The 14033-nt window shown below is 26.0% G+C and overlaps 1 protein-coding gene across 2 annotated transcripts; it reads right to left on the reverse strand.

Annotated features, from left to right (window-relative positions):
* Positions 1-126: 126 nt before the first annotated feature.
* LOC145751264 (proto-oncogene tyrosine-protein kinase Src-like) lies at positions 127-10822 on the reverse strand. 2 transcript variants are annotated; one of them, XM_082567371.1, is made up of 14 exons: positions 10710-10822; positions 10256-10322; positions 9045-9250; positions 7152-7251; positions 6342-6440; positions 5955-6058; positions 5356-5505; positions 3945-4103; positions 3121-3254; positions 2793-2915; positions 2431-2584; positions 1857-1988; positions 1533-1696; positions 127-1324 (listed from the first exon to the last, which is right to left on the reverse strand). In XM_082567371.1, exons 2-14 carry the CDS (start codon positions 10312-10314, stop codon positions 1262-1264), a joined length of 1647 nt encoding a protein of 548 aa, XP_082423497.1. In that variant the 5' UTR covers positions 10315-10322; positions 10710-10822; the 3' UTR covers positions 127-1261. The 2 variants fall into 2 exon arrangements, with proteins under 2 accessions (XP_082423497.1, XP_082423498.1); XM_082567372.1 differs by lacking the exon at positions 3945-4103 and adding an exon at positions 4711-4866.
* Positions 10823-14033: the final 3211 nt, after the last annotated feature.

A 14033-nucleotide genomic window follows, 5' to 3' on the forward strand; every position in this document is an offset into this window, starting at 1 on the left:
ACAAAATTATAAATGGTAAAAAATACGAATTGTTAATATTTTGTTCTCTTACCAAAATTGATATTATTAAGGTAATGCAATAAACTAATAAAAAACCATAAACTGTTAAAAGTCATAAACGGGCAATCCTCAAAATAATTTTCTTTATATTTTATTAATTTGCGCTTAAAATATGTTAAAATGTTAGCAACAGTATAAAAAACATACTTTAAAAAGTCTTTTGTTATAATTATTGCAAAAAAGCACACAACAAAATAAAATTATTCAAACATTTTTTCTATTAACAAAAAATATCGAAGTTCTGGAGATACTTTAAAAGTAAAAAATAAATCCTGCAGATTACAAATAAAAAAAGTTAATAACAATTTATTTTAAACAAAATTAACCAACAAACTAAAAAAATATCAACATTTCTATAATTGATCTATGAAATTTGTTATTGTTTTAACAGCGTTAACAGTTTGCTGCAATAACGACATCAAAAACAACAAAAATATCAACTTTAACACAATAGGAATATAATATAGAAGATTTGTATAAAAAAGAATTAAGGCAGGTTTAAAAAATAATAATATTCACAATTAATAAACTATAAAATCCAATTTATAAATTGTTTAACAAGTTTAAATATTAATATCAAATGCCAGAATTGCTGTATTAAATATAACCCTAGTGTGCATAGAAAACCATGCGATTTCGAATATAACGGTAGAAAAAATAAAGATAAAAAATATTAAACTGCCAAAAAGCAAATGCGTGATATTAAGGGAAAGAGTTAGTTATTAGATTAGTATGTACAGTTGTATATTGTGGTATTATGTTGCAGTTTTCAAGTGCACAATATATGAAAGTAAGACCAAACACTGTTTGAAACCTATGTCAAAAAAATTAGGGAAAGTGAAAAATCAACAGCAAATCTGCTTTTTTATAAGGAAATTGTAAGGTTTTGTCAGAAAAAAAGGATGAATTTACCTTTTGTAACAACCATTAACAGACCTTAAACTCAGAAAAATCCAGAAGAGTGTTCATTAAAAATTTTAATTTTAAAAAAAGTTAACTATAAAACTTCTTTTTTTAAGAGTTTAAGACATATTGGAAAAATAAGTTTTGCTTTTGATTAAGGAATTTTTTAATTCTTATTTCTTATAAAAAGTGTGGATAATAGGCTGAAAAATTCAATATTTGTCCACTTCGATATTTGCCAACAATATCATGGGCGTTTAAACAACCATTGTTTAAAAGTTTAAAAATAAATTGCAGTTTAGAAATCACTAGCTTCCCTATAATTCGGCTCAGTTGCTGTAAAATAATCTTCAAGAAAACCCTGAAAAAATAAAAATTTTAGTAAAAAATTAAAATATTTTTGTTCTATAGAGAAATGCAATATACATACTATTTATTATAAAAACTAAATGCCTGTATATTAAAAGCACAAACTACATTGTAAAAATTCAACTTTCAGAAATATATATTAAGACCTTTAAAAAAATGTAGAAGCAGAAAAAAAGAAACAGTTAATTCTCAGTATTTACCTGAATATATTCAAAAGTTGGTCTGTACATCACCTCCTTGTTCCAACACTGTATCATGAGGTCATAAAGTGAATCGGGGCAGGGGGCATCGTTGGGGCCCTGCATGGGTTTTGGCATTCTGTAACCTCGTTCTACTTGCTCCAGAACTTCTCGATTCATCATACCTTAGGGTAAAAATTTGGGGTAATAAATTTTATCCATTTTTTTAAAGGTTGTTTTCTGTTTTTTTAATTACAAATAAAAAAAGGAATTTTATATTTTATCATAACGGTAAATTAAATGGTGTGTTATATAGGCTTTTTGGACTTTTAATTTTATTGTTACCCGGATAAGGAATTCTTCCTTTTGTTACAATTTCAGTTAATAAAATTCCAAAACTCCAAACATCAGATTTGATCGTAAAACGCCCGTACATTGCTGCCTCTGGTGCAGTCCATTTAATTGGAAACTTTGCTCCTGAAAAAAATTAAAGTTTAATTTTCTAAAAACTAACAATAAAATAATTTTAAACTATTCTCTTAAATGACATAAAAATTGAAAAAGGAAAAGGTTTTATTGGCCCATCTGACATTTATAAAATGTCATTATAGTTCAATCTGTAATATTAAGACTAAAATTTCAAAATTATTTTGCCTTGGGTTATTAAACAAAGTGTACTGTATGCATATTTAAACTGTATGTATATCCATGTATATTTCAAAAAAACTTTGCAAAATATAAAACCAAAAAATTATTTTTTAAAGCTTAATGATAATAAGATAAAATATTAATATAGTCTTCGTGTTGTAAGTTATGTTATGGCTCAAGCATATACATTTACTTACTTCAACTAAAATTAATTTTTAAATATATTTTAAATAATTTAATTAAAAATAACTAAAGTAATTAATATTTTAACCTTGTCTTGCACTATATTCATCATCTACAATCAGTCTTGCTAAACCAAAGTCAGCAATTTTACAAACTTGATTTTTGCCGACTAATATGTTAGCAGCTCTTACATCTCTGTGTATGTAGTTCATTCTTTCAATATAAGCCATACCACCAGCAATCTGAGCAATTTTCAATGAAAACATAAAATTCAAATAAAGTATAGAATCCATTAGTTTACCTACAAGAACTTAAAAATAAAATAAATAAAAAAATCCTTTACTTTTCCAAACAAAAACTTTAGCATATTTGTAAAAAAAAATATTTTACATGAAAATATAGGGGAAAAATTTAACCCCAAAAGGTGTTTAACCCCCCAAAAAAATGTACCTGAGCAGCCATATCAATTTGGTCAATGAGGGTTGATCTGGATCCAGGTCCTTCCTTTAAATAGTCCAGTAAACTTCCATGACACATATACTCTGTTACAATGTAGATGGGTTCTTTGGATACCTAAATAAAAACAAGGTATTTTCTGGAGTTTTACATTAGAATCGTAATAAATTTTTCCAAAAAATTGTTGGCAACAAAATGAAGCTAAACTATTTTTAAATAATTTTTATTTTCCACAATTTTAAAAATTATATTTTCCACAATTTTTAAAATTATATTTTCCCCAATTTTAAAATTTATGTTTTCCACAAAGTAAACAACTTACCACAGCATAGAGACTGACAAGTTTTTCGTGCCTTAACATTTTCATGATTTTAGCTTCAGCAAGAAAAGCTTCTGGTGACATAGTTCCTGTTTTTAAAGTTTTAATCGCGACTTCTGTTGTGCCATTCCATAAACCTGTAGTTAAAAAAAAAATTAATTCACTAAGAAAATTAATATTTAAATTTAAATAAAAGTAGGAAATCTTGATACGCAACCTGGTCCAATTTAAGTTTACATGTTTGTGATATTATTAACTATTTAAAAGTTACCTAATTTTATCAATTTCTTATAAAATTAAATTCAGTTTCAGAAATACTTTTTCAATATTTGTCAAGCTTAAAACAGTTTTTACATATTTCTTACATAACAAAACATGCAACAAAAATCTAATTTTAAAAACAACAAAAATGTGCAAATAATCAAAACAATGGCAGACATTTTTCTTTTGCAGAATTTTTTAATAATTGTCAAGTTAATGTTTAGAGGATAACTAAAAAATGGCTGCCACCAAAAAAGTTTTATTAAAAATAAAATAAAAAACAAGCAAATCTAAAACACAAACGAACAAAGAATACAAACACAAAAACAACCAACATTCTAAAACATAGTGTAAAAAAACACAGTATGTTTTAATATAATAATTGCATTATCTTAGAACTTAAAATTGTATTACAAACAGGATTAAAAATAAGTTAACCATTCTTTACAACAATATTTTATTTAAAATAAAAAAAAAAAACGTTTTTTGATAAAAAATGTATAAATTTTTTTTATGCAAAATTTTTTTTAAACGAAATCTTTTTAAGGACCCAGTCAAGAACTTACCCTTCCAAACCTCACCAAACATACCAGCTCCGAGTTTTTTCTCAAGTTTAAGAGAATCTCGTGAGATTTCCCATACATCTCGAGCAATTGTGATCGTCTGCGGTTTCTCGAGAAGAGGGCAAGGATCAAGTAATCGACAACATAACCCGTCAGACACATCTGGGGCCAGGGGTAGGGGATAAAGGTCAACAGGAAGGATTTAGGACAAGATTTAATATATGTGTTCATGTCATGAAATATGGAAAAGATATTTTTGTTCGAAAAAAATAGAAATGAAAATATTTGAATTCAATTAAGAATTAGGATAAAGAGTTATTAAGTTTAAAAATGTAAATGAAACAAAATAATATGTTGTTTGCATTTAGTAAGGGTTTTTCATGTTTTTTATGTTTTCATGGTTAAAGTTTATGGTAGAATGAAAGTTATAAGAAATATTCAGATAACATGCAAATTTTAAAACACAAGGGTAAAAAGAACAATTTAATAGGTGGGAAAACAAAACAAAATAACAAAAATTAAAACTAAATCTAAACAAAAATCTACTCTAAAAGCATTGTAGTTTCATGGACTTAATAATTAACTAAAAATTCAATACAAATTTTGTTTGGCCATTTTAGAGCATTAAAAAGTTTCTTTTTTTATTTAAAATTTTGTTTTTAAACCCATGAAAATACAAATTAAACTCAGACCATACACTCCATGCACAAAACAACCGACCAATCACAAGCAACCAAGAAGTGCAACCAATCAAAACAGGAGTCATGACCTTTCCACACGTCGCCAAACATTCCTGCCCCAAGCTTGGTTTGTTTGTGAAGTTCTTCTCTTTCGATCTCCCAAACATCATGAGCAAACGAGGAAGGTTGGGGGTCATCAGTTGAACATGATTTAGTGAGTCGACAACACAAACCATCATTACTTCCTGTTTGAAATTATTTAGTTCTCACCCTAATTTACATCACATTCATACACACTTAACAAAATAAACCAGAATAATTTTTTTAAGTCGACTTCCCGGCCTAGTCACATTTTCTACCTAGACCTAAAGGGGATCAAACCCAGGACCTAATAAAACTAAGTGTTTAAACACTATACCATTTATTACTCTTTATAATTGCAAAACACACAATTTATTTATTATTTTAAGTTGGATAGTCATACTTTTGTTTCAAGTTTAATGAACTTAATTTTATACATTTTTTTTGCAAGTATAAAGTCATTAATTGTAATGAACAAACCAAGTGTTTTGCATTTATAAGTTTGAGTCAATATCTAATTTCTCAATTACACTGTCACACTCTATATCCATTTCATATCATTCACATATTAGCTACTAAAATGCTAAAACTTAAAAATCATATATATATTATAAAAAAGTTTAAATATAAACAAGAATTTGTATAAAACTTACTTTGATAATGTTCAACTAAATCTTTCAAAGCATCGAATTGAGCTCGAGCAGTTATATAAAATCCACCACTGTCAAGTTTTCTAATTCTGTAATGTTTTACGTTTAATCCTTTGGCCTGATCTTCATCCAATATAGAAAGAGAAAATGTTCCTAAAAAATAAAAAATAAATTTTTTTATATTTTTTGTAAGAAAATAGAATTTTGTTAGAATGTAAAAATCTTTTTTAATATTAATATTCATGAAAAGTCAATAATTTAAGCTATATTCAAATTGAACAGTGTAAAAACTGATTTCGTAATAGGGGGATTTTGTGTTGTGGAGAAAAGAAAATAAAGGGAAATACAACAACAAGAAATATATTTTATTAAGTAAACAAAAATAAAAGTTATTAAGACTTTCTTAAATATTTAAAAATATTGTATAATACATTTAACATAGTTGTTATGATTTAAAACCCAAAGAAAAATAAGTTGTATATATATATTATATGGGGCTATAGAGAAATAGGTACCATAAAAAAATTCACTTATGATAATAACACTATAAAAACTGTGAGCAACTAAGTAAACTAGTTGGTTAAATAAAATCAAAATTTCACCTTGTGCAGTTTCACTTTCCCTGATGAGAAAAGTCCCTCGCTGATTTTCCTGATTTATTAATAATCTTTCCGAATCTTTGCGACCTATTTTACCGAAAAACCATCTACATGGATAATTAAAAAATACGTTTAATAATCCAAATAAACTTATATGTTAGGTATATTTATATTTAATTCACTGATAAATGGTTTATTGTAAAAAAATTGATTTTTAACGAAATCACCTTAAAAATATTAAATTTTAAATATCTACATAGCTAAAATTAAATTTAACAATAATGTTGAAACAACAAAATTCAAAATCTAAAATAAAAAATAAAACAATAAATAAAACAACATGTAAAGAAGCTCAAAAAAACAAAAAATTGAATAAAATAAAAATCTTACTCTTCACATTGAACTGAGTTAGCAGGTGCCACATAATTACTAGGAATGTAGCCAGTATTTTGTGTGGCTAGTGACCTTGCCTCCCACCAGTCACCTTCCCTGCTCATGCAAACAAAGTAAAAATTATAAAAAACTTTAGATCACGATTGAAAATAAATTAAATGATGTGTTCCAGCTTATTTTCCAAAATAGTCAAAAAAAAAAATTTCAAATTTTGATCAACTTGATGAAAATAAATAAGCCTATACTAATCAAAAGCTCAGCCTAATAAAGATACACAAAAAGTAGACTAAAGAGACTTAATTTTTATCGAAAAAAAAAACCTAAAAATAAAAATCAAACTTAACAATTAAGCCTTATTTTTGCCCCAAAAAATTCCAAAATCATAATAATCACATTTTAATTCGTGCATTTTCATGATGCACATCTTACTCAAATGCTTCAACCGTATCAAGTTGGGCAATATAATTAAAAGGAACATATCCTTGTTTGAGTGAAGTGGCTGATTTTGCCAACCACCAGTCAGGGTCACTAAGTTAATTAAAACGAATTATAAACTCAAAATTGAAATATTAAAAATAAGCGAACTATGATTTAAAAAATGCCCTTTTACTGGTAATTATATTTTCTATTAACCCCCTTTACTTTAATTGTACTGTAGCAAATGCTCCTTAATTTTAAAAAACATTTTTTGTGGCTTTATCCATTAAAAAGAATGTTATTTTTCAGTAAAAATACAAAGTCTTTATTTTTTTTATTTATGGTTTACAAAATTATTCAAATAATAATTTTAAATCCAAAAATGCTTACGTGCTGTTTAAGATAAATAGTTGTTCTCCTTTCTTAAATGAAAGATCGTCTGCTGTTCTTGCTTCATAATCATACAAAGCAACATACCTTACAGCTTGTCCTATATCAAACAAAAATTAAGGTTAAATATCATAAATCTAAAGTAAACGAAAAGTTAAACAAAATTAAATTATAGGTTTTAAATAAAAATTGTTAGTAATGTAAATTTGCAATTATATTATATTAAATTCGTAACTAAAAAGATTTTTAGATCATGTTATATTTATTTATAAAACACTCTAGTACATTACACATAATTACAGTTACACTTTACATAAATACCATGCTAATCATTCCATACATGCACAATATAACATATATACTAATAAAAACCAAAAGACTATAAAATTAAAAAATTTAAGTAAAATTTATGCTGATGCTAAAAAATCAATTTGAATTAAATTAAAATTTCATTTTTTCTTTTTATTTAACTAAGCACAATTCTTTTTTAATTAAATAATTTTAATTTTTGTTGGAAGTAAAAAACTAAGTTAATATATTAAATAAACTCTTGACTTTAAATGTGTAAATTTAAATAACAATACAAATTAACTTGTTAGTAATTATTTATTTTTATTCTAACTACAAATCTAAAAATTATGCAGATTCCAAACAGTAATTATTCAAATCATTAATGTATTATTTACATAATGGCAGGTTTAAATTGGGCTTTGTAACTAAATATATATCTATTAAATTAAAATATCAAAAAAAATTAAATATCACTTACATTTACACTTTTAAAAGAATTAAAATTATTTAATAAAACATGCGCTAAACCTACTTTCAACAAAATATTATTAATTTTTTTTTGATTAACTTTTTAAAAAGGCGTTAAATTTATTTTCAGTTAAAACTTGCCAGTAGTTGTAGGCTGAGCAAGTAAATTATTAGTTGAACTATGAATCATGGGAGCAGTAAAGCTGGGTATTGTAGTTGTTAAGGTCTGGGGTTCAATATTAGTGGCAGTGGGTAATGATATATTTCTGCTAATTGGGTTAATTTTTAACAATAAGCATGCAATACGTCACCATTATACATTACCAGATTGTAAGTAGGTAGGTGGATATGTCAAAATAAACAAAACATGCAAAAAGAAAAAATCGACACCGAATGTTAATGTGATATTGAGTAACATCAAAATTTCAAATTTTTTAAGTTTTTTTTTTGAATCTAAAAACCTTATAATATCATGATTTAAAAATAAGTAGCCTATAATTTTTACGTTAATTGACATGATTCTAAAAAATAAACTTTCTTATAAACCTATATTTAAATGTATCTTATAGCTTCAAAATAAAACTAATCTGAATAATAGCTTTTCAAATTAAAAGTACAAAAAAATGGGATTATTATAGTATACAATTAAAAACTATTATTTATCAGTAATCAAAAACAGCTCACTGACTTTATTAATCACAACTTTATTGTTTGTTTAAGTAATCTATTCTTATTCTAGCCTAAATAGTATTTTTTATTAAACCCGGGAAAAAAAATTTGTAGCATATTTTATCCAAATAAAAAAAATTGTTTAAAAAATCACAATAATTGCATTAACCTTAATTATAAATACTATATACATAATTTTAGCATAAAATTTTTACAGGTTGTCTTGCTAAGCAATTTAGATTAGTACAAAAGCAATTATTAGTAAAACTGTTAATAAAACATTGCAAACAAAACAAAAACAACCAAAATCAAAACAAAATGCTAATAAAACATGGTTAAAAAATCCATATTTTGTGCTATTGCACCCACACAATCACATAAAAACAACATGCAAACTTAAAATAGTGTTAAAAACTTAAAAAATCAGCTTTTAAATTTTCAAAAATGGGACCGTGGTCTAACTACCTTGCATATTGGGTCGACTTGGCATACCTGGGTTTATTTGAGCCCCACCTGATTGTGGGTACCTCATTTGTGTTTGTATGTGCCCCTGGTTAAACCCTCCGCCCATCTGGGGCTGAGAGGGTCCCGATATAATGGGCCCCGCACTTATTTGGGGGCCACTTATGCTCGGTCCCGACATAATTATTGGGTCTGATTTAAAATGAGAACTGCAAAAAATAAAAGCAAAATAAAATTTTTACATTCCTGAAAAAAAATAATAAAATTTTAATTCTTGCAACCTTTACAACCATAACTAAAAAACAAACCAATTTAAGCCATAGAAAAGGTGCACTTGTTCCAACTAAAAAATGTCAAGGCTGACTTTCAATATAGTTATTAAAAAAATAAGGCAAGCCAAGCCCAGATAAAATACTCAAACAACAGTCATGATAACTAATAAACTTTAAGCTTTTTGTGTGGCACCTTTACCTGCAAGTTCAAGTTCTGGCAGAATAACAGCAACATTATTCGGTGACATTTGGGCAGAATTTGAACTAGAAACAGATTTTTTCCTTATACTTCGAACAACATTTTTAAAAAAAGACATATTCTCAAACTACAATTTTTTTCCTAAGTTAAGCAAAAATGCATGTATAACTTTTTTAGGTCTAAAACACATTAAAATGAATATCTTATTTTTATTTGTCTTTAACCCTTTAAATTCTTCAATCCAAAACTACAACTGATTTTTTACAATTGAATACAACTAATATAGACTGGGGTCTCCTATGATGTAATATCCTCAATTTGCACTGTGAGCTATTAAACAAACATTTTTTGTATTATTCCAGATAAAACTAACTACCTAAGCACATGCATATCCACAAAATTTGATATCAAATTTAAATACCTAACAAAAGAAGACTGAATGGTTGCATAATGTTCTTATTTCTGAGAAAAGCTATGGTCTATTGGTAAAGTTAACACGTTGATGATATCATCAATTACCTATTCTTGATCTGTATTGTTTTACATTAAACAACAACAACTTAATTTAAATAAATAATACAGCTCATTGTTCATGTTACTGAAAAATTCACTTTGAAAAAAAAAACCTTTGATTAAGCAATCGTTTGATCGTAAAAAAAAGGAAGTTTAAATCACATTAAAATAAACTTGATTATATTACAAAAAGAAATAACAAGTATATTTTAAAGAACAAATTAACTTACTTTTGCTGGTTTGAGCTGCTAGAGCCATGGCTCTTTTCTTTACTAGAGCAACAGCCCATTGTGTGCTCTGCAAAATATTTTAAAAAAAGTTACTTTATTGAGACATATTATTATAAACATTTATAATTGAGATATATTACTATATCCCATCTTGTTATAAAGTCCAAGGTTCGATCCCTGCCCCACCTCATTCTTTTTTTTGTAATACAGGTTTTACTTATTGTCTTTATATTTGCTTTAACAAACCAATCCACAGGTTAATCATCAGACAATACCACAAACCATACACAAGAGCTGACAAATTAGAATAGCAATTGGTTTATAAAAAAATTTGCTTATTCTTAAACTGTAAAATCCAACCTTTAACATTTTTACTAAATCGAATAATTAAAAATATAAGGTTTATTTTTTGTACTGCATTTGTACAAAACTACAATGGTTTATAAAAGCTAACCTTTTTTTAGAAAAGTCTAAAATTGATTCCTGTTGTTTTCAAGTAAACCAAATAAAACAAATTTATTTTACAATAATATAAATATACACACAATTAATGTCACCTAATTTCCTGTTGATAATAAATGATAACGTCGTCATAATTTATCGGTACAGTTCTATTAATTAGTTGTTTACATAATGTTTTATTGGTCAAATTTTACTCTATAGGATTATGTATAAAAATGGTTTTAATGCAAACTGTTATTTAAAGCAATAAATGACATGCCTTACAGAATAGGTTCTCACACTAATAAAAGTTTATAAGGTTGACTAAAGCATTAGGAACCTTGTGTATAGCAGAAATGCAAAAAAATTTGAACTACAAAACGTTGAAGTATCACAAAAGGACTCCCATCTAAAACGACAAAATAATATTCCATATTTGGCAATATATCAAATCAATTGCCAATAATTCTGTCTGATAAATAACTTGAACGCGCGACATAAAACTCTCTAATTTTGGTTTTAACAAATTTCTAAACAATCACATATATATCATGAATATACCGGATCGCAATACGGGAAAAACTATGTGATATTTATACGAAGTTCAAAAATAAAAAAAATTTTTGCGTAAAGAATGGAGACATATATAAACCCGCAAAAGTCATTTTAAACTTCGGTTATTTAAATGATATAATACAATAGTTAACCAATTTTTGTGATTTAGAATATATACAGGTTAACAAGACACGTTTTAAAACAAAAATGTAACGTTTTTCAATTACAATCAGACTTACACACGAACTACATACACGAGTTTAAACAAATTTGTAGGGTATCCTTTTTCGCGTAAAAACTGCTTTTTATTATTTGTTAAAACTAATTAATTAGTCGTATAGCAAATCAATTAATTATATTTAATTACTGGTTAAAACAAATACGATAATACTGCTTAAGTTAGAAAAGTCAATATTTAATAAGTCTACGATTACAGTTATTAAAATACCATTTAGTTTAAATAATAAGCTTAACCGTTGTTTAACATATTACTTAAGTTTTCTTGAGAATTGGTGACGTCACTCTTAAAAGCTAAGGTCACTAAATAATAAATCGACGAAGTCTGCACATTCCTGAAACAGCCGTTGGAGTGTATCATATTCAGATTACCGCCGAATTAAAAAATTATATTTAAACTGAGTATAATAATCGTAAAAATATATTTATTTTAAATTTAAAATAAATAGTTTGAATCAATTTTTTCCGAATACTTTTATTTTTCCCGCTTCGTGAAGGCTTTTATTCGCGTTTTGTCACCAATTTGTAATTTAAATAACATCGCTCTTACAAATTACACATTCAAAACATGTTCTAATTGCCGGGTTCTAATTTAACACGTAACTTAATAACGACGACAGTTTTATTGTTACTATTCAAACTGACAATATAACAATTAAAGATTTAATTTCATTACATGGAAAATAAATATTTTAACCCTTGTTTTGTGAAAAAATTAAGCAATTACTGCAAATATTAAACACTGACAAAAAGTAAATAAAATGCAATGTTGACTTAAAACACTGTTAATAATAAAAATAATAGAAATAATAGAAAAATATTAAAAAAAAATAATAAAAAAAGCCCAAATATGCAAACCAACTTTTTAGGAAACTATTTAATAAATGAACAATTCACCTTGCAGCATACCAAAACCAAAAACTAAAACTTGGTATTATATTGTCGATTACACAAACTTACATTTTAAAATTTGTTTAAAAGCAACAATCCTATCAACTACTTCCTTCCTTTTTTAATTGCTAACTTTACCTCAAATGAACATTAAATACTTTATTGAATATTACTTCAAAACTCAAAAGGTAATCAGTAACTCTTTAAATTAGTAAAATGTAAATTTAATTTTAGAATTCATTACCAAACAGTATTAAATAACAAACATAAATAGTGTTTAACTATTTTTTTAAACAAACTTGCATTGTTAGCAATGTCTTTAAATAAATTATTTGTTATACGAAACATTATGAACATTATAGGTGTAAAAGTTGATCATATTTTATTAAATTTACATATTTATTTAATTTTACATATATATATTTATTAAGAATCTAATCATCAAAAAACCTTGTGGCTTTTGCAGTTTTGGTGTGGTTTTAAATTTCGAGTGGCATAAAGATTGGGGTTTTGGGTATATATAAATAAAATATACTAAATTAAAACAATCAAATTGATCGCGTAATTAAATAGATTTGATAAATTTAAACCTGAACCCCAACCCTATATAAGATACACTTAAATATACGTTATTGTGCAATCCATTTGATCTGTTTAATACTGTATAAAAATAAATGATATTATATTTTAAAGGTAACAAAATTTTAAAACCATTGTCCTTATTGACAATAGTTTGTTACTGTGGAAAATTTTTTTTACTATTGATTAACTTTAGTAATAGTTTGCCTAAAAAACTATGATTGCAGTAAGAATTAAACCCGGGGCTACTGATTTGCTAAACATAAAGTCTAGCTTTTTAGTCGGACAGTTAACAATGCTTAACAAACACCAGTCTGCCGGTTACAAAATGCATGTAATTGCAATATTAATACAAACTATTTTTATTTTAACTTCAACAAACATAAACAAATTAGTCTCTAGTCAGTTCGTTTTAACAGCATGCGGATCTACTTAAAAATAAACTATTGTTCCACCAAAACTTTAGGGACTTTAACGTTTTAAACTTCTTATCATTCCTAATTTTGTGAAAGTAAAATTCACGAAATCTCACTTAACTTCTTCTCGTTTATTAAATCTTACATTTACATTCAACACGTGGCTAGCAAAAAACAACTGTATAGAATTCAACTACATATTTTCGAAACGCCCTTTACTAGATTTTCTTTTCACTTAACTTCGATTTATTGTCAATTAAGTCAAAGTAAATAAAAAACTAAACCACTAGAGGCAGTCTTTTTTCTACTATTTTAGGATTTTTTAACATAGAAATCCTATAATATTTTTTTTAAACCTACTATGTTAACTAAAAATTAATCTGCAGTTTTTTTATTATTGGACTTTTTAAATAAAGATTTTTTAGCAAAAATATAAATGTTAGGAAAGCAGTTAGGATAGTACATGTCGACCAATTAATTTGATAGAAGGCAAATTTTTATTAATTTTTACCTAATAAAAAAAATTACAATTAGGTTAATCTAGATTTAAAAATGGATGTAACTGCAGGACTTTTTAAATATTCCTACTTTATATAAGTTATCTGGGTAATAAACATTCTAGATATTAACATCAATGTCAAGTAATAAACTTATGTATA

This window comes from Corella eumyota, chromosome 4 (assembly GCF_963082875.1).
Source record: "Corella eumyota chromosome 4, kaCorEumy4.1, whole genome shotgun sequence".
NCBI lineage: Eukaryota > Metazoa > Chordata > Ascidiacea > Phlebobranchia > Corellidae > Corella > Corella eumyota.